The following is a 19,543-nucleotide window of genomic DNA, read 5'->3' as shown; positions in this document are numbered from 1 at the left end:
GTAAAGAGATGGTTGAAGTCCTCACTTACACTCTGCGTCCTCAATATTTTAGAGGTATGAAGTGATGACCTTAATTGCAACAAGCGGTGGCAAAACGTAGGACATATTTGGTCAAAATATGTGTTTTACTATGTAAGAAATATGTCATAAAGATGTTTGATTTCTGTGAAAATAGCTTTTTCAATTTGCAGTTCCAACCAAATGGATCCCAAAAAAAAGTCAAACCGCAGTGCACTCTGGTTATGTAGTTAGCTACTGCATCCATGGCTTTGTATCGCTGCCCATGGCATGTCTGCAGGATCTACACTCTGGTTTGGTAATCTCTGCCGCAGAAAGACAGCCAACTAGACAGCTAACGCTAGAAAACTGTATCACGTTGAGGCTGGTAAAAAAAGCCACAGCTAGCTAAAGCTGAATTTACATGGCCTGTTGTGTTGGATGTCTGTTTCCAGCTGCGGTAGCGACGCTGGTATTGTTCTCACCTTGTGAGTCTGTGTGTGAGTCATCATGTCAAAATGTGTCCTGGAGACACCGACTGGAGCAGCAACGACCACAGAGGTGTTTATATGTCTGGGGACATATTTCTGTCACCGTGATTGCGTCACAGCCGTGCAAACTGCAGTCACGAACCTTTACAGGTGTGTAGTTGAGATCAAAATGAAGATCAAGTTCCAAGAATCTGAGCAAGGGTGCAGGAAGTAGGGGGTAGTAAGTGTAACCCCCCTTATCTGCCTCTGGCCAAAATTGGCTTTGCAGTTGGTGGGATCAAATTGCAAAATGGTGTCTAATTGTCAACTGTAATTGAGAAATATCCATTTTGTTAAACCAATATCTTATCGTTAGTCATTGCCTTAAAAAAATGACTTAATCCTTTCAGGTAGAGAAGTCCTAAAGCTAACTAGCTGGACAGTGTCTGTGATCGCATGAGATGTGGGATTTATTTGAAGTAGTGTATCTATGTTTGATGTACATTATCTTCAGTTATATTGATTTGAATCTAAGTACTAACAATAGATGGACAGCTAGACACCTAATAGAAAAAAAGAGACAACAAAGAAAAAAGAACAGAAAGAACACATTCTGTTGGTTGCATTATTGTTATTTATTTAATGATTTTATTGTTTTAAATAAATGCATTATAACATTTCAATCTGTTACAGAGTATGATAATCAGCCCAAAAGCCTCCCCTTAGCCTCACTGCTTTGCTCTGCATTACAGGCAAACTTGGGGTAAACTTTACACTTATTTCCCATGGCAGTGGAGGGGTGAGGTGATCCTGGTGGGCGGGGGAGTTCCACAGAGTATTCCAGGCACACAGAGCCTGATTTTATTGCCCTGATAAAACGTCTTCCAGGGTAATCGTGACTGGCAGTTGCCCCTTTTCATGCCCGCACTGCAACGGCACCGCAAGGGACCGGAGAGAAAAATCACACATCCCATTTCTCACACCAGCCTGTCCCTCTCACTATGGCCCAACATGCGTTTTATGGACATTTCCCCCGTTTGCTGCAGATGGGTTGAATATTACATCAAAGCGTCTTTAATGTTTCACAGTACCTCTCATATTTCCCCTCGGTATCGAGTTCAAAACTGGTGCAGGCTGCATTTTTACAGTAGATTTAATGGATCAATGTCCATAATCACATTAGCACTGGCTTAACATATAACAAATTTCACCGTACCAGCATCAAAGACCTGACCTCTTGTTATAATCAGGCATAGCATCTTTTCCTCCACTCAAGATCTATAGGCCTTCTGATACAGGGAGAAACTGAAAATTGCCAAGGGGGTGATAAGCTTGTAGTGTACGCAGCTCAGAGAGTAGCCGAGTGAGAGAAAAACATTTGTCCCCATAGTCACACAGTCACAGACGCTTTGTGCACTGTTTTAATGGTCCGTGCTGATAATCCTTGCCTTCTCAAACTCTTGTTCCACTATCCATCTCTGGCAAAATATAACACTTATACAACTTCAAAATACCAGAAACATTCATTCTTAAAGCCAGAGGGCAGAGGACAGTGGTCCAACTGAGATATTTCTGGTGAAAGAAAAAGAAAGCATGATGTATGATGTCTGAGTAAGAAATACTACGACAGTCTTCACTCAGCACTTCCTGCACAAGACCAACAGGCCATCAATGAATGATACAGATTAACAAAAAATTCAAACAGACAAACTGCAGACAAACTAGAATTGATGGCTTCCACTGAGCCGCTCGGGGAACAGGCCATGACGTAAAAGGAAAAACATGTCGGGTTCCCCCGGCCAGGTTAATCAAGACAAGCTTCCCCTGTAAAAAGACAAATGCGTGTGTGTGTGTGTGTGTGTGTGTGTGTGTGTGTGTGTGTGTGTGTGTGTGTGTGTGTCTGCAGCCCAGTATGTGTATGCATGTGCGAACCCATTTCTCATTCACAATATGCAATCTTATTTCACGGCTGATTGTATTTGCTATACATAGGCGGTATGCATGAGGTCCTTGCCTGTATTCCTCTACCCAGCACAGCATAAATAAACAGGAACACTCTATAATCCATCATCCTGTGTGCTGTGGGAGCGTGCCCAACACAAACATGGCTTCTGTTTTCTATCTGTGTGGGTGTGTGAGTGTGTGTGCGTGTGTGTGTGTGTGTGCGTGCCTGTGTGTGTGTGTGTGTGTGTGTGTGTGTCAGACACACTGTGTGTAAATGCTAAGATGGGTAGCATATTATGCGTGTCCATGACTGTGAAACATAAACCGGCTGCCCTAAATGAGAATTATACTAATGAGCTTCCTCTTTGTTTCTGTGTCCCACTGCCTGGACAAGACTCTGAGTAGACAGTCCACTTTGTTTAATTACTCCCACAATTCTTTGAAGTCCTTTTGAGATGACTCTCACATAAGTTTGAGAATGACTCACGGGGAAATCTTTTTTTTTAACCTTTTTTTAAAAATGTATTAGCCATGAAGAACTGTTTGTTAATTAATTTGACCCATAAATGAATCGTCCTCGCCCAAACTGGGTCCATGGACTTGCTTGGGGAAATCTAGAAGCACAGAACACCAACTTCTCCGATTGGAGCTGAGAATGTTGTTGTTTCAGACCACTCTGAACTGAGTGCTCGCCGTTGACGTTTGAGGGTAATAAAAATCTCAAAACCTGTGCATATTTGGTCCATCTTTGCTGCACTAGCTGGTCCAGTTCCCTCTTATCATAATTATTGATATCAGTCTGTCAGTCTGTCCACCACTTTGGTCCAAACTGAAATGCCTGGACGGGTTGTCATGACATTGTGTACAGACATTCGGGATTCCCGGAGAATGAGACACTTTTTCTTGCCAAACTAACGACATTTAGTCTCAGCGGTGGTTTGGGGTTAGTCCTAATCAGTGTTAATGCTAAGCTTAAGGTGGAGAACATTTGAAAAAAATAGTATACAACCTGGCAAACATCGGCTAGTTAGCATGCTAATGTTAGCATTTAGATCCAAGTGTCACCGTGTCAAAGTTCACCCGCACCATGCCTCTATTGCTGTAGCCACGTTGTTGTTGTCTCTCTATTGCAACAAATTACTTAAATTTGATGGTGGTGTCAGCCTATTTGTACATATTATAAGCCAAGATATGAATAATAATCTTTGTGATTAAAAAAATAAATGAATCTATTAAATTGTCTTCAACTCGAATACTGAATTGCTTCACTGCATGGGTATTGGTTCAGATTTGATTTATGTATTAATTAATTGTTCATTTCAGCCATGATGCATTTCTATATAATTGAAAAAATACATTTCCATGAAAGGGTCCCTTGAAAGTCCCAGAGCATAAAGATGCATCCCAACTAAAGCTCTGTCTCTCCACGACTATACTGTAGGTAATTGGTGCCTTGTGTCCGATTTATGGTAACAACTGACCTCATCCACAATATTTTCTGCTTAAGCCTAGATTGTCTTCCCTGTGGAAGTTGTTGTCATACAACACCAGCAGCCACTCTGGAGCAGAAATCCATATAGTAACAATGGCGGGGCTATTGTACCCAGCATAATGCACTTTACAATATGCTCATTCATTGCATGAGGACTTTATTTACAGAACCCCCTTGGGTAACGCAATGCCATGCTCTGATCACACACCAGCCCACTGCATGTAATTATGCTCTGCCTGCTCTCCAATCTGTCACTGCCCAAACTCATTTGTAAGAGTGCATGTACAGTGATTAAAGAAACTTCTGTGCCATTGCAAAAAGAAAAGGTGGGGGCTTCTATCACTCCCCTCCCGTCCTCCTCCTCCTCCTCCTCCTCCATATTTAGGGGAATTCTCCAGGAACGAGGCAAAGCTGCCATGTCAAAGTGAGCCAGGCAGACGTGTATAGATCGCCAACATTGCTAATGCATCTGCAGCACTGGTGCAGCAGTCAAGTCATAATAATTAAAGACATACAACATCTCAGGACTTCATTAATCATGGTTTATATGGACTTTGAAGTCGTAATGAAAAACAGCCTGCCTCTCTGGGTTTATTGTGTCTGTACAAATTGTAGGGATGGCGTACGCCAGGAATGCCCCCCTCCTGACCGGCTGTTACAGGATGTGGTGATGGAAAACAAAAAAAGATAAGATTTTGGTGAAAAGCTTGTGATGGTTATAGAGAGGTCAGTGGTCAAGGTTGTTTACGCAGACGCTGAGCGGCATTCAATCAGGCAAAAGTGAGCTGCTGACAGTGACTGCAGTGTAAGTTTACACGTCTTTGTGTTTTGTGCCCATGTGTGTGTACTCAGTGGTCAATATTTCCTGTCTTTGGCTGAGCGAAATGAAGGCATGTAGTGCTTTGGAGATTCAGCTTGCACTGTCACATATCATCATCCTTGATTTTCTGTTAGTTTCTCAGATTCTCACCATGCTCTCCAGCCCTTCTGGAGGTGCATTACAGTGAGATCAGAGTGAGAGATTACTGGGTATTAAGCTCTCAGTGCCAGAAGTAGAAATTACAGAGAGGTTGTCAACGCCAGAGTTCTGTCTGCTTGTGTTCTCCTATAGAGAGAGGGAGGTAATGCTTTACTCACAGCGTTTCATCCCAATGGCTTGTGACTGCTGCCTGGCAGTGCTATTCGTGGTGAGTCACAGCCAAAAGTATGTGCAGCTCAAAGAAAGTAAAGGAAGACAGAAAGGGACAGACTGCTTAGGACTCCAGCCCAGGACACATGCATCTTCTCCCAATAAAAGGCCCTTTGGCAGGTTTACATCGCATAAGTCCACTAAACCCAAGGAAATATACAGTGCAAGGGAGAGAGGGCATCATCCATCATCGGAAATGCAAAGGATGAAGTCACTTTATTTTCTCCCTAATGATGTGTCCTGCCTACAGGTGCAGTGGTGCAATATCCTCCTTTTGGTTCCAAAGGCAGGCTAGCAAGATTATATCCATTTACTCTTAAATTGTATTTACGTTAAAGCTGGTTATGTAGGACAAGTAGCTTTGCTTTCTCTAAATAAACACTGAGAAAAAAACCTTTCATAAATAAGAGTCCAGAGTTCGAGTCTGCAGCTCCACAGTAAAACTGAGTTCTGTGTGGTAACTAGTTGGCAGTGATACATTTCCTCCCCAACACAAGTTCCTCACTTAAATTTGTCATTTTATGGAGTGTGTCTGACAGAGCACAACTGACAGATGAAAGTTAAAGTGGCCCCTTCGAATAAACAAGTCAAAAAGCTCTGAGTTTGGCTGAATTAAAGGAAGGGGGTGGGGTGGGGCTGCGTTTATTTAAAAAGCCAACAAGCATGGTGCTCTCTGGACCCTGCGGTCTGCTAGCGTTCCTCCCAGGTGAGCTCACACTGGGCCCGCCCCCTGCCCGGCCAGGAAGAAACAGCGTCCTCAGCTCTTCAGCTTTGACTCACACATTATTTAGCTGGTAGTCAAAACAAAATTAGCACTGGTTTGTTGTTATAGTTAGCTCATCCATGACTTCTGTGTTCATCATTACTGAGGAGAGGGCATTTTTAGTTGCCACCCTTGAGTTTCTATGATTAGGATACAATTAATTATTGTGTGAGTGAAAAGAAGCGAGAAAACAATAAAAATGGAAGGCACTCCGGGTCAAAAGCAATTAACATGCAACCTCAAACAAAGGACCGAATAATTAAGGGATGGCGTAAATCATACAATTATTGTTTAGATTCTAAAGATGAACAATAAAAGCATTCAAGTATTGTCAGATCAAAGCCGACTGGGCACTTGAAATATTAAGGGAGAAGACATTAATGTGATTAGAAAAATCATGAAGTATTGTTGCATGTTTCCTGACTGAAAGTATGACGTTTTTTGGTCATATGGACCCAGCAATTTAGGACCTCACGTAGAAGAGTAAACTTAGACCATAGTGCCCCCTGGTGTTCATCATGTGTTTTACAGGCTTAAGAAAGAGTCTCCACGAACAACAAATAGGATCTTGCTGAGGCGGATATTATCACGTGAGGTAATGTTACTTAACAGTAACAACCGTTATAGAAAGTATGGGGAAAAAACTGAGAAAACAGATTGCTAGTATAGGAACATAATTTTTGTCTTTTATTACAATGCATTATTAATGGGACAGTCTTGGTTGCAGTGATCATAGTGGTTATATAATATTCAAGGAGACAATGCAGTCCATAAAGGTTATTACAAATAAATTATTTCGAATGAGAATAAATATGTAATTCATTCACAAGATAACTACAACAATAATAAATAAAATGTCAAACTTTCCTCAGATTACAGTAAGATAACTGTTAGCACTAATGAATAGCAAGCACAACATACATCAAGATGACGTCTCTGTAAACAAGCTTTTCTTTTCTTCATCAAATTGTTCAGTAGTTTCAGATTCACAGCAATATTTTTCTCTGCACTTCCATAACTAGAGATAGATTATCCAGGCTGTAAAAAGTTTTGTATTCTCCGTGTGGCTTGTGTTTCCTTCCCTAGGCCGTCCACCTCGTCTGCCACTCGCAAATTCTCTCTGGGATGCAGGAGGAGGTAGTACAGCACAAGGAACACCAGGCCCACCATTGATCCTCCAAAGATTAAACCACTGACTGCCAGAAAAAACGTGGCCGTCTGCAACTCTGGCTTTAAAAAAGCCAGCAGTAAAGGAGCCGTAATGTTTACGAAAGTATAGAACAAGTAGTAGATGATCATGGCGACCTTGGTGTCCTGTCCTTTGACGTTGAAAAAGGTGAACGTGAGGATGACCCCAATGACTGCTCGGTACAGAAGCTCAAGCCATCCGGATGAGCAGAAGTTGGTCTGAAGCGCATGAGTCCAGGTCGTCCCCAGCAGCCAGAGGACGGTTAGGGCTACAGCGCTGTAGGGGCTCAGTATGAGGAGGAGGGTGTAGCTGAGGATGTGGCTGGTGATGGTGCAGAGCTTGTAGAGGAGGTAGATTAATGTGGGGAGGCCAGAGGGCATCTCCTTGATGTGGGGGAGGGATCTGCGCAGGCAGCGGCGATAGTCCACCAGGGCCCAGGCAATGTTAACGAAGGAGAACGCCATAGAGAGATCTGAAAGAAATGGACAAATGCATTACATGATGATACACACAATTCCTGAAATATCACTTTCTGCCTCTACTTACACTGCAAGACTGAGCAATCCCCGTGGCCCAGCACTATGTATAGCTGCAGAAGGAGTTGGGGGACACTCTCTAGGAAAGTCTCAAACATTTTGAGCATGCTCAGATCTGTAGCCATGCAAAACAAATTGTGGTGCTCATCACTCCTCTCATCCACTGTATAGGAATGTGTGGATTTCCAAATCACTTTGAAGCCCCTTTTCAGCAATTGATAATACCTAGGGGCCAAACACATGAACAGTTAGACACATTGTTGCCAACATGCAATGCATTTGACAGCATGTTCCTATTTTTCTGCTGAACACGTATGATTCACATTCTACAATGCACTGCAGTGGATATGTGGCTATTCCTGTTTGCACTTTTTAACATTGTGCATGCTTTGCACCACCCATTTTTAGTCACACCATGCAGGCATTCCACTGGAGCAGCTTATGTCATAATACAATGATGCACTCTTACCAAAGACATACCTGGTGAAGATGCCCAAGCCAAAAAGGTGCAGGACAACAAGTCTGCCTTTGGACAAACCCAATATGGTTGGTTTCCCGTCAGCGTTAATCAGAACATCGGTCATGTCGTCCATGAACCAGGTATAGCTGAAGATCTGCGTCACCAGCAGCCCAACCAGAACAAACACGAGAGTCAGGCCACTCCACACAAAATCACTCTTTTGAAAATACTTCACTGCCAGTTGGATGTCCGTCCAAATGTCCCCCACGTACAAGAACAGTCCAGCAATGGTTAATAACCATCGCACTTTAGTGTATTTAATGTCAGATGGAGGCATTTTGTTGTCAGTTGAGAAATTCAACCAAACACTTTGCTCTGGGATGAAGGTAGAAATGTGGTTCGCTCAGTTCTGCTTTGAAGGTTCTGAAGAGACGCTGCTGTGGACGTTTGGTAATGGACGCCAGCAGTTCAGGTGCCATTTTTGGTCAATCTGTAAAAGCATTACGACGTGATGAAAAACAATGAGTATAATGGAAAAGACAGAGTGCTTATCACGCGCATGTGTTTTGCAGATTTACCACAAATCTTATGACAGTGGTGAAATGCAACGTGACTGCAGTCTGCTGCCGTGTCACAGGCTGCTGCCCTTTGAACTCGATCATAAACACCTTAATCCTGGTTCATACGTAATGGCATACTTACAAACATGATAGTAAAATAATCAATGATGTCATCAGCAAGAATGATAAAAAGATGTATGTTCATTCCGAAGTATTTTATAAGATTTACTGTATTATTATTTTTTACACCTGAATGGCATTTTAAAACAAATTTTCTTAATAACAGAATAACTTCATTTGGGACTTCCGTAAAGTCTTTACATCCTCGAGCCTCAATGTAATATTAAACTGTTTAATGAAAGGTGATAAAGTAATGCAATAAAAACATATTTAAGAAAAAAAAATGACATTCATATTATCTTCACCTCAATAAATTTATTCTGAGCTCATATACAAATCCCAAATTGATCACATTCTACCTTAATTTACACAAAATCAATTCAACTTACCAGTATCTTTTTTTCCATGGCAGACAGCTGTGTGCTCTTTCTCTTTCCTTGAAACTCGTGAGTCAACAAGCTCCACCTCAGTGACAACCCTCTGGACTAATATAGTCACACCGGAAAAAATTACATAATAGATCTTGTGTCTGTGTGCATATAGGTGTCTGTATGCATGTAGGTGTGTGTGTGTGTGCGTGTGTGTGTGTGTGTGTGTGTGTGTGTGTGTGTGTGTGTGTGTGTGTGTGTGTGTGTGTGTGTGTGTGTGTGTGTGTGTGTGTGTGATTGAGTAATACTTCCTGCTTCAACTTCTCTGTCCCAGTCTGTTGTCCTTTAAACTTGAATACATATTTGATGGCTTGAATTGCAGCCAGTCGGTGATGAAATGCCCAGGTTACCCCAGATTTATTGCCTAATTTTCAAAGACAGGTGTATCTTTTGATTACTGTGAACACCTTGCACAGTGTTTCCTGTAAACATACTAAGCACTTACACTAAGTGCGGGACAATCTTTATCCATGGAACACTGTAATGCACTTCGTATTGTGTAACACAATGGAAACTTGAAATACTGAAAATACTTTGGGCAGGTATGACTAGTAGCTCATGGTGGCTAACATATAACTGACATAACTCATGTAGTATTGTGACTTTAGTACTCTTTTCTACTTGTTCTGCTTTTAAGCCACATTATCTTTTGCCATTATCCCATAATAGTCTAGCTTTAAGGCTACATTTCAATACAATGATCTTCATCATGTGTGCTCAAATAAATCAAAGTAGCTCTTACATAATACTCAGTTCAAGTATCAGTTTATTCTATTATGTTTTCTTTGGAATACATTTCACAACATGTAGGTAGGTAACACATCTCAGGGCAGGATCAGCCACCAGGGGGCCCAGGACAAATTGAGCTGTGGATATTCACTTTGTGTATGACGTGTCTGTCCTGAAGTAGCACCCGTCAGCAAAACCCCTGGAGTGTAGCATCTATAATATATAGATATAGTATTTTGATTAATGGAATACAATTTTGTGAAATACTCTTTCTCTGAAAGTCAGATGAGAAGATTGATCAGTGAAACTGAAAATTCAAGATTCAAGATATTTTTATTGTCATATGCACAGATAACAGACAGTTACTCTGTACAATGAAAAGCTTATTTTGCTGGATCCTCCTAACACGCATAATTACAATACACTTAAGGTAAAAAATAAATAAAAATAAGGCACAAAATATACTAACAGTATTGCACACAAATGTGCTAACAGTATTGCACAATAAGTGTATAAAGTGCACTATGCATTGCTACAAATATACAAGTATGGTCGTGACATGAAGTGCAATACCTGTTTTTTTGTCTTCTTAATTTCCCATTTTGTACCTTAAGTGTTAGGTTATTGTAATTCTGTGTGAAAGGAGGACCTAGCGAAGTAAATTGTTCATTGTACGAAGTAACTGTCTGTTAACTGTACATATGACAATAAAAATATATTGAATCTTAGTACAATTTTCTCCTCTAACTCAAATAAGTCTATTAAATAATAATAATGGATCCACTAAACCAATTCGACCAGTGACTCAACAAAACAAAAAAATCTCAGAAATAAGTGAGAGAAAATGCATCTATACAGGCAATGTGTTTATAAAATACTCTCTTATACTCCAAGCCTCTAGGGAGCGATCGCGAGCCCCAGCTGTTTCTCTCCTGTGCGTAAAAGAGTCTCGTTGGTCAGACTGCGCGGCTCGACCCTCCCACTAGCAGAAGAGTGACACGCCATTCAATTTCTGCCTGGCCCGTCGTGTGTAGGAAGCTTTGAGCGTCCTCGTACAGGCGGATAATAATAATAGCCGATAGAAAAACCGACTGCATCTGCGCCGCGTAAAGCAAAAGTGGTGCCGAAGAGTGTCGACATGGGGATCCGAAAGAAGACCAACAAGAATCCGCCAATGCTGAGCCATGAGTTTGTCATCCAGAACCATGCAGATATTGTTTCCTGCCTTGCTATGGTGTTCCTTCTCGGGCTGATGTTTGAGGTAAGTCCCGTCCACATGTTGAATGGGTTTGGGTCGTGGGTCACAGCGGGATGCCGAGTGGACGGACCACTGCGAGCCAGGATGCCGAATGCTCCCCATCTGGTCTCCTGGAAAGTGACATGGCTGTCTGCTCTATTCTTCAAACTACTTCCTCCCGTGATCGAAAGTTTTCTCTGCACCGGTGGCCTCGCTTTTGCTTTGAACCCACGAGATTGTTGATGTATTCGGGGTAGGTTTTCATAAATATATAATGCGGGTTTTGTTGTGTCGTTATTAAAGCGACGTGTGCATTAGAATCCACTGTCCATCTGGCTGCTTCCCATGTTGAAATCGATATTTCAAATCGCTCGTCTGCAGGGCCCGCCGTTTGATCGTTAAATACAAATAAACAAAGTTTTTCATGTGAAATTTATGGATATATCTTCAATTTTGTTTATGGAAACGTCTCCGCTTGTTGTAGACTTGCAACGTTGCATCGGTGGCTGCAGTAACCGCACCAACGCTCCCCCGACTTGGCTGGTTTATGCGTAGACGTGTGTTACGTGGCAATCACACAACGACTGGAGAGGGCTGTCATCACACAAACCCGCTCGCACCGAAAGTTTGGAGGCGAACAGCGTTTCGAGTCCGACTCGAGTCGGTCGGGACTCGAGTCGGGACCCGGTCACACCGACCGACCGACTCGGTAGCTGCACGCTGCTCGACTTTTCGCTCAAATTCATGGTCCATTTCAGTCATGTTTCATCCTCGGTGAAAAGCGGCGCCATTAGTGTCGAGTTTGCTGGAGTTTCGACTACTTCCGGTTTTCGTTCTCCAAAATAAAATCCTCTTTTTTTTTGCGCCAACAGCTGTTGCAACGTGTGCGTTGTATCTTAATGACAGCGTGGACGTTTACAAAACTGATTGCTGTTTATGACACTTTAATTCAACAGTGACTGCTTCTCCCTTGTGTTTGATTTTCATTTCTCGCCCACTTGTTCTTTTGTTGTGAAGGAAGACGAAGCAACGTCCTGTTTAACCTTATTATTTGGCTTTGTTTGCTTCTCCGATAGGCAACAATACTTCGTTGGATCGTTTTAAATCACACATCAGTATAAAAGGGATTATTTAAGTTTAAATATTTAAATTCTTCTTTGTATTCTCCAGAAGTAGTTGGTAGAGCTTTATCAACCCTTTTTCTGTTATCACAGCAGTATTGCACAGTTCCCATATGGTCTCATATTAATTGCTCATCTTTGTGTATTATCACCCTAAAATTGCCATAGTAGATTGCCAAACTGTAGCAATCTGTGACATTAAAACCAACGTGTCACTAAAACTTCAAGACTCCTCTGAGTCACTCTTACAGTCACTTCCGTATTGGTCCTGCAGGGAATCCTTGATGTTGCTCCAAGTTTTAGTGTGTCAACGCATGGAAACAATATCACTGATCTAATAACAATAATCACTGAATAAATATGTGTGCACGTGTACAGGCCTGCATTACTAATACATGTTTTCTCCATCTACAGGTCACCTCAAAGTTTGCAGTGTTATTCATAACTATCCAGTACAATGTCACCATATCAACTAATGGTAAGTTAACGGTTAAATTGAGAGCACAAGATAAGTGGTGAGAGCAGATGTTTTCAGATGATGTGTTAAAATTAATACTGCATGATTTGTCTCCAACATACAATGCAGTATTTTCTCAGAGTCGTCCTGCTGGAAGCCTCTCATTTAGATTCTAGAGCGGTTCTTGCGCAGCTTTACACAAACCCATTTGAGAGCTCCTTTTTTCCCCCTTTTGGAGCTAAATTTAGTCTGCCTGATTTATAAAGTTCTCTTGTGGCAAGGTTGTGCCGGGTGAATTGGGCTAAGGTGTAATATGGGCCTCTCCATTCAAGTCCTGCTCCTTTCAAGGTTAAGAATTTCGTTGCCAACTTCAGATACTGTTGAAGGAATGTACAACCACAGGGCTTAGTCATACTCTGTGGTACCGGCTGCAGGTTTGCAGGCTGCCAGCTGGTGATTCAGGTCTTATCTGAGTTCGTACCTCGCGCTGTAACTCATTTACAGCCTCTATCTAATTAGACAAATAACTGGCCGCTAAATCTCTCTGTCGTGAAACATTCTCTAACAGCACTGTGTTTAATTTTATTTTTGTCTGTGCTAACTTTGGACTGATTTCGTTACGTGGTTGCATAAACCACGAGCACCGCCTCGGCTTGCTCAAACTGTTTGCAGAGAGCTCCGTTCCTGTGTCGTCTATCTCTGTGCGACAACTCATCACATAACTCTGTGTTTCACAGATGGCAGGCCGGAGGCTGTATAGATCATATGCATGTTATGTTCGGTTGTGTTGTGTTATCGTGCTGAGACTGTTAACGTCAAAGTGGTGTAATACTGTCGTGACTCACTAATCCAAACGCATCATCTCAGGAATTAAGTTTATTAAACATGGGAATCACTTGATTACATTTAATTAAAATGGCTCAACAGTTCATGTTAGGGATGAGCAGGGTTCATCTGACATTTTGCATGTTAGTGAAACACATCGGGCCTCATGCAGCAACGTTCTCTGAAATGTTTCTAATATTTTCTAAGCAAAAAAGATGCACCAAAAATTCTTAACCATTCAAATCTGCTTTTACCGAGGTGTGTTGATTTAATAAATCTCACTTGATCATAAATTGGTGGCCTGTGGCCTATTGTTTATTGCTAGCACAACACCCCATAAAGATAAGGGCACGTGCTTTGTGAATGTACTACGGTACATGTCCAAGAAAACAGCGGTCAGAAGAAGAACTTCAGCTGATGCCGTTTTGATTTCCCTGTAACGGCAGTACTGCCACCTCAATTTAAATACATTGAGCAGTATATACGCCATTCAGAAGCTGAGCACACACAATATTACCCAATGGTTTTTATAGTCTTTAGCAGGAACAATGGCCCAATAGTATTTATTAGGCCCATGCATTTGATGATCCAATCATAATTACTTGTATAACATATAAAAATATAAATGCGATTATGTTATTCATGCTTTTTTTTTATCTTGCGTTTCTTTGCATTGGACAAACAATTTGTAGACTGAACACACGATCATCGTATGAGTGTTCTGGAAATGTTCTCTTCGCATCTAGAGCAAGAATTAAAAAAAAAACGTTACGAAAATAGGAGGAAGTGTGTTTGTATATCGCTTGCCTAATGTGGCCTATTGCCAGATAAAGGTTTTTTTTCTTTATTTATTTTTTTATATCCTGCTCATTGTGATAACTCTTTAACCTCTCTGCGTGCTTCTGCAGGCCCAGAGGAGACGCCCGTGAACCACTTCCACCATGGCATCAAGGACTTGGCCACCACCTTCTTCTACATGCTGGTGGCCATCATCATGCATGCCATTATCCAGGAGTATGTGCTGGATGTAAGTGAGACACAAGCTTGATTACACAGACTTGCATTTTTAGTTCTGCATTTTTTTTTTTTAATCTATTGTTCATCTTTGCAGAAAATCAACAGGAAGAAGCACTTCTCCAAAACCAAGCACAGCAAATTCAATGAGTCAGGCCAGCTCAGCGCCTTCTACCTATTCTCCTTTGGCTGGGGCGCCAGTCTCCTGCTTTCTGTACGCACAGTAGCTAAGCTGTCATTGTTCTTGGGTAAATATTTTACCCCTCCAAAAATGTCCAAGATTGTAATGTAAATGTCTCTTTGTTTTGTAGGAAAACCTCCTGTCCAATCCAGTCACCCTGTGGGAGGGTTATCCCCATACACTGATGCCGTACGTTTGTAATGTTGATGTGTGGAGGCCATGTGCATTTTAGAGATACTTCTTGTTTTTTCTTTGTGGTTTAAATAGACTAGAAAAATGCTCTCATGTCTTACTTTATTGGTCATTTTATAAGAGCTTCAAGTATGGCTCTGAATTATACAAAACTTTGTATGTATGTTTTCCCTCAGATTCCAGTTGAAATTCTACTTTATTAGTCAGCTGGCCTACTGGTTACACGCTCTGCCAGAACTGTATTTCCAAAAGACAAAAAAGGTTTGTATGACATCATGACGTACAGCAGGGTCCGTTGGGACCCTCGGACTACTTCCTGTTTGACTTCCTTGGTTCTGTTGCATTGTTTCAAAGAGTCGTACTCTCCTTGCTTGATTCCACGTGCAGAGTAAATATTTACTGCTCTTGGCCTCCCATCCTTTGTGTTTACTGTTTAGGAGGATATTCCACGCCAACTTGTGTACATCTTCCTGTACCTGGTCCACATTGCAGGCGCCTACTTCCTGAAGTAAGAACTTCCGCTTTGAAATAAGTGATTGTGTTGAACATGTGGCATTTCTCCTGTGTTTGTACACTGTCCTTCAGGAGAAAGTTACAGTGGTGTCTCGTGAGTGTTGTTCCTGTCGGTTGTAATAAAAGGGACTCATGTGTCTTTCAGTCTCCACCGTCTGGGTCTGGTCCTGCTCGTGTTGCACTACTTTGTCGAGCTTCTCTTCCACGTTTCCCGATTGGTCTACTTCAGCAACGAGAACCGACAAACCGGGTGAGTTCTCATGTTCCGAGTGGTGTGCACTAACCAGTACGTGATAGTCTGTGGACGTTTTACCAGTTAAGAATGACTGGTGGTAACAAGTCCTCCCTTTTTGTCTTCCAGTTTCACCATATGGGCCGTCTTGTTTGTCCTTGGGCGGCTGCTCACCCTGTCCTTGTCCGTCCTCACCGTGGGCTTTGGCCTCGCCACATCTGAGAATCAAGGCTTTGATTTGGCTGCAGGGAACTTTAATGTTATTTTTGTTCGGTAAGTGAGTCTGACAGGAGAAATGGGACTTTCATCCGCAAAAATATTTTTCAAACTGCTAACTGATGCTGCTAACTTAATTCTGATCTGAAAATCTCCAAGCAATTGTCTTTTTTTTTTTATTCAATGTTCATCAAGTCACAAAATCATTACTTAAGTTGCTGCTTGTGAAGCAACATTTTTGTCAATTTTTTGTTGTTGATATTTTCTAACTCGTGGGGTAAATCCATCAACATCAGGTTGGCCACTTAGAGTGAAGGAACAAAAGCTTATTTCTACAGTCACTGTGTAATACTCAGGCCCAACAATTGTATAGGAAGGGCTCCATTGTAGAAGAGGAAGAGAGTAGTTCACCCACTAGCTTCAATTAGAATTAAATGAGTTAGCGTTTTGGGGATTGTCAGAAATGTCACTGAACATTACTCCTGCATAATGAACTGCTTTGAAAGTCGCTGAGTATCTGAGGGTGGACCAATATTTTAGACTAGGACTGGAGAGAGAGAGGTCAAAATGTGCATCTGATTTTTAGCAGTATCAACAGAGCTTCTTTATTAACCTTTTGATTTACCGACTCTTTTAGGATGACTGTCCTGGCTACCATCTGCCTCTCTCAGGCCTTCATGATGTGGAAATTTATCAACTTCCAGCTGCGCCGGTGGAGAGAGCATGCCCAAGCCCAGACTTTGAAAAAGAAACCAGTTCCTTCCAAGAGCAAATCAAAGAAAGACAAAGGTGAGCACAAAGCATGGGGCGCATTTACATGGTTGTAAATGTGTTCTTCTGCAAAGCACCGCACATTACGATATGCGTTTCTTTTTATTATACGCACAATGTTTACACATGCACTTAACTAAGTAATTAATATAATGAAACTAATGTTGCTGCGTTTTCTTTGTTTTTAGCCAATGGAGTAAATGGAGTGAACTCTCACGCAGGCGATTCACCAAGAGCAAGAAAAGAGAAGTCTTCATAAATACATTCCCCTCTATCACGTCCTTCCCAAAGAACCATCTCAGCCCGCGCTTTCGTGGCTGCATCCGACCAACAGTCCCTCCAGCGCCTCGCCCACGATATGCATCTTCAGCTCCCACAAAGGACTGACCTCCCAGCTGGACTTCAAGAGCCAGAATGCATTTAGCTTTTCTTGTCGGCAGTCGTCCAGCACGCCTTGATTTAAGAATCATTGCTCTGCTGTGCCACCTCGAATAAAAACAAAACAAATTCCCAACAAACTATGGAAAAAAAAAGACCTTATTTAAGAAGTGCCTATTGATACAGATTGTTTTGTATAAGGTGTGTAAAAATTCAGGAATGATGCCTTCAGTGTTTAATGTTTCTCCCAAGTCAGGTCATGTCATGCTTTTTTTTTTTCTTCTCCAAAATGTGTATTCCAGCTTGTGAGTTATTTCCCTTTTTTCTTGTATTTATAAGCGCTAGCAGCTCCTCTTCTTTGCCACTGACTCCTGTCCTTCTTTGGAGGGATATTTGTAAACATTTTTTGTAAGAATTTCCTAATATCTCTTCTTTTTTTTTTCATCAGTGAAGGTTGCATACAGTCCTGTTATAATCTCTGGGTTCACACCACAGACTGTTCAGACTCACACAGCAGGACACTGTTACAATGTTTTCACTGTGTCACTGGCCAACAGACATTAAGATGGAAAGAAAAGTAGAGGATTTTCAATATCCACGCATGGATGGAATAGGGAAGCGTGCATAAAAGTAACCCAAGAAAGCAGGAGCCATCTCCCTGTCCTATATGTAGATTCACCGTTAAGTATAGTGCAAAACTGCCACTAAAGATGTAGTAACCTGATGTAGCAATTAATTATCTTAGTTCAGAGCAGCTTTTAGTCACAAATAAACATATCCCTCGCCATGAAATGATGCGCACTCTATTGCCGTTCTGCCTATAACACTGTCATTAATTGAACACACTTTGTGTTTTAGTTTTGAGTAATATGAGAAAACATTGTGAAATCAGGCAAAAACATCCCTTTAGTTAGTTTGATTGAATCACTGTCTTGTATGGTCCATAAGAATTTGCTGTTTAAGTGGAATCGGTTCATTGTATGTGTTTGTCCCTGCATAATATTGCGAAAAAGTTCAAGTTAAAAAGTCCTAAAGAATGATTTCTTGTTGAAGCACGGATTGAGTTTGAGAAAACCCTATTTTGTTGGCTCTTTTGCCCCCACCCACTACAAAACATGTGCCAAATGAGCCTGATTGACTGTTGATATATGCCTTTCACTTACATGCCATAAAATGAATTTACAAAATCTATGGAGGGCACTCAACTGTATTGCAAGAATCAATCGCCTAGATAACACTTGTTTATTCAAAACAATAAAACCATCAACTGATTTTAGGTACACAGTAAGTCATGGTCTCCAGCAGTATATCAGAAGTGTATTTGGTTTTCTCAGCTTGTCCTGATTGTTTATCTATCTTACAAAGGAATAAAAATGTTTATTGAAAGAAACGACTGTCAGAATTATTTTTTCTTTAAATTAATGAAACCCAGATTTGCATCAATAGGGCTTTTCCATCCATACAGCATAGAATGCTCAGACCCTCAATTTGCATAAAGAAAATATATTCACAAGAAGCAACAGACCGACAGAAATGCAATGGATGTTCTGTGCACAGAATATACTCTTGAATATTTTAATACTTTATTTCAGTTATCTTGTCAGTCACGGTGTAGATTACCCAACATGTAGGTGTGAATGGTGTTCTAAAGCCATCTACAATATTGTGCACACAAATATGTATTTTAGCACTGTTCTGAACAAACCTTGCCCTTAGGTAAACAAACACAACCAGCAACTGCGAGAAAAACCTACACAAATGTTGGTGTGTGGTTAAATGTGTCTACATGGAGTAGTTTATGTACAGAGTCCACTCTTGTTCATATCATCGTGTAGAAACCACCCTGTTGATGTTTCACCTCTCCGCCACTTGGTGGCGGTGTTGCACACGTTTTAATTGCGAGAAAACGCCTCCTTGCCCGTTTGATCTATGGATAGTTGACCACACAGTAAATCAAGGTACATAAACTAGGACACGCTTATTTGTAATATTAGTGTGCCGTTTGTGTTGCAATACGTTTTGTAAAATAGCTAACATAATTCCAGTGTTTGTTGATAGAAAAAAAACGACTCCGCACATTTTTTTCGGATAACCGTCTAGTTACTATTTAGTTACAATGTCTCTATCTTCAAATGAACTAGATTAAATAGAAATTGAACTTTTACAGATGTTGTTAAGGGAAACTTCAAATGTATTCTTTTTACAATCATTTGTCATCGGTATACATCTTAAACATGTTGGTAAACAGTACTTACATTAGTGTATATGTATTGGTGTAACACATAAACCCATTTTCATTATATTGGCCAATTTGAGTTGAGATAGGGGGGTTATAGTTTCCCCACCTCTTAAACCACATAGATTTAAACATTAGTTACTGACAGTCGTGACACTGTGGGGGCTGTAAGTAATTGTTATATTTGTTTTTCTCCATAATAAATGTCAGCAAATTAATGCCCTTCGATCAAAATATAAAGAATCGTGTCATCCTCTAAACAGGTAAATCAGCGTTGGGGTTGCGTACGAATC

The 19,543-nt window shown here is 41.1% G+C and overlaps 2 protein-coding genes across 2 annotated transcripts; one reads left to right on the top strand and one right to left on the bottom strand.

Moving 5' to 3' along the window:
- Positions 1 to 6,727: 6,727 nt before the first annotated feature.
- On the bottom strand, positions 6,728 to 8,377 carry xkr9 (XK, Kell blood group complex subunit-related family, member 9; the record flags this gene model as incomplete). The annotated part of the gene is made up of 3 exons (XM_079234366.1): positions 6,728 to 7,516; positions 7,591 to 7,805; positions 8,061 to 8,377. The coding sequence occupies 3 exons, from the start codon at positions 8,375 to 8,377 to the stop codon at positions 6,885 to 6,887; spliced, it is 1,164 nt and encodes a 387-aa protein (XP_079090492.1). The 3' UTR covers positions 6,728 to 6,884.
- A 2,638-nt stretch (positions 8,378 to 11,015) lies between these two features.
- Positions 11,016 to 18,394, top strand: tram1 (translocation associated membrane protein 1; the record flags this gene model as incomplete). The annotated part of the gene is made up of 11 exons (XM_079234210.1): positions 11,016 to 11,138; positions 12,650 to 12,713; positions 14,426 to 14,544; positions 14,629 to 14,745; positions 14,843 to 14,901; positions 15,081 to 15,165; positions 15,342 to 15,412; positions 15,563 to 15,667; positions 15,779 to 15,922; positions 16,503 to 16,654; positions 16,825 to 18,394. 11 exons carry the CDS (start codon positions 11,016 to 11,018, stop codon positions 16,893 to 16,895), a joined length of 1,110 nt encoding a protein of 369 aa, XP_079090336.1. The 3' UTR covers positions 16,896 to 18,394.
- Between the last annotated feature and the right edge of the window lie 1,149 nt (positions 18,395 to 19,543).

This window comes from Taurulus bubalis, assembly GCF_910589615.1.
Source record: "Taurulus bubalis genome assembly, chromosome: 18".
In the NCBI taxonomy this organism is placed as follows: Eukaryota; Metazoa; Chordata; class Actinopteri; order Perciformes; family Cottidae; genus Taurulus; species Taurulus bubalis.
Note: the sequence above shows the minus strand (reverse complement) of the source record. Positions and strands in the feature narration are given on the sequence as shown.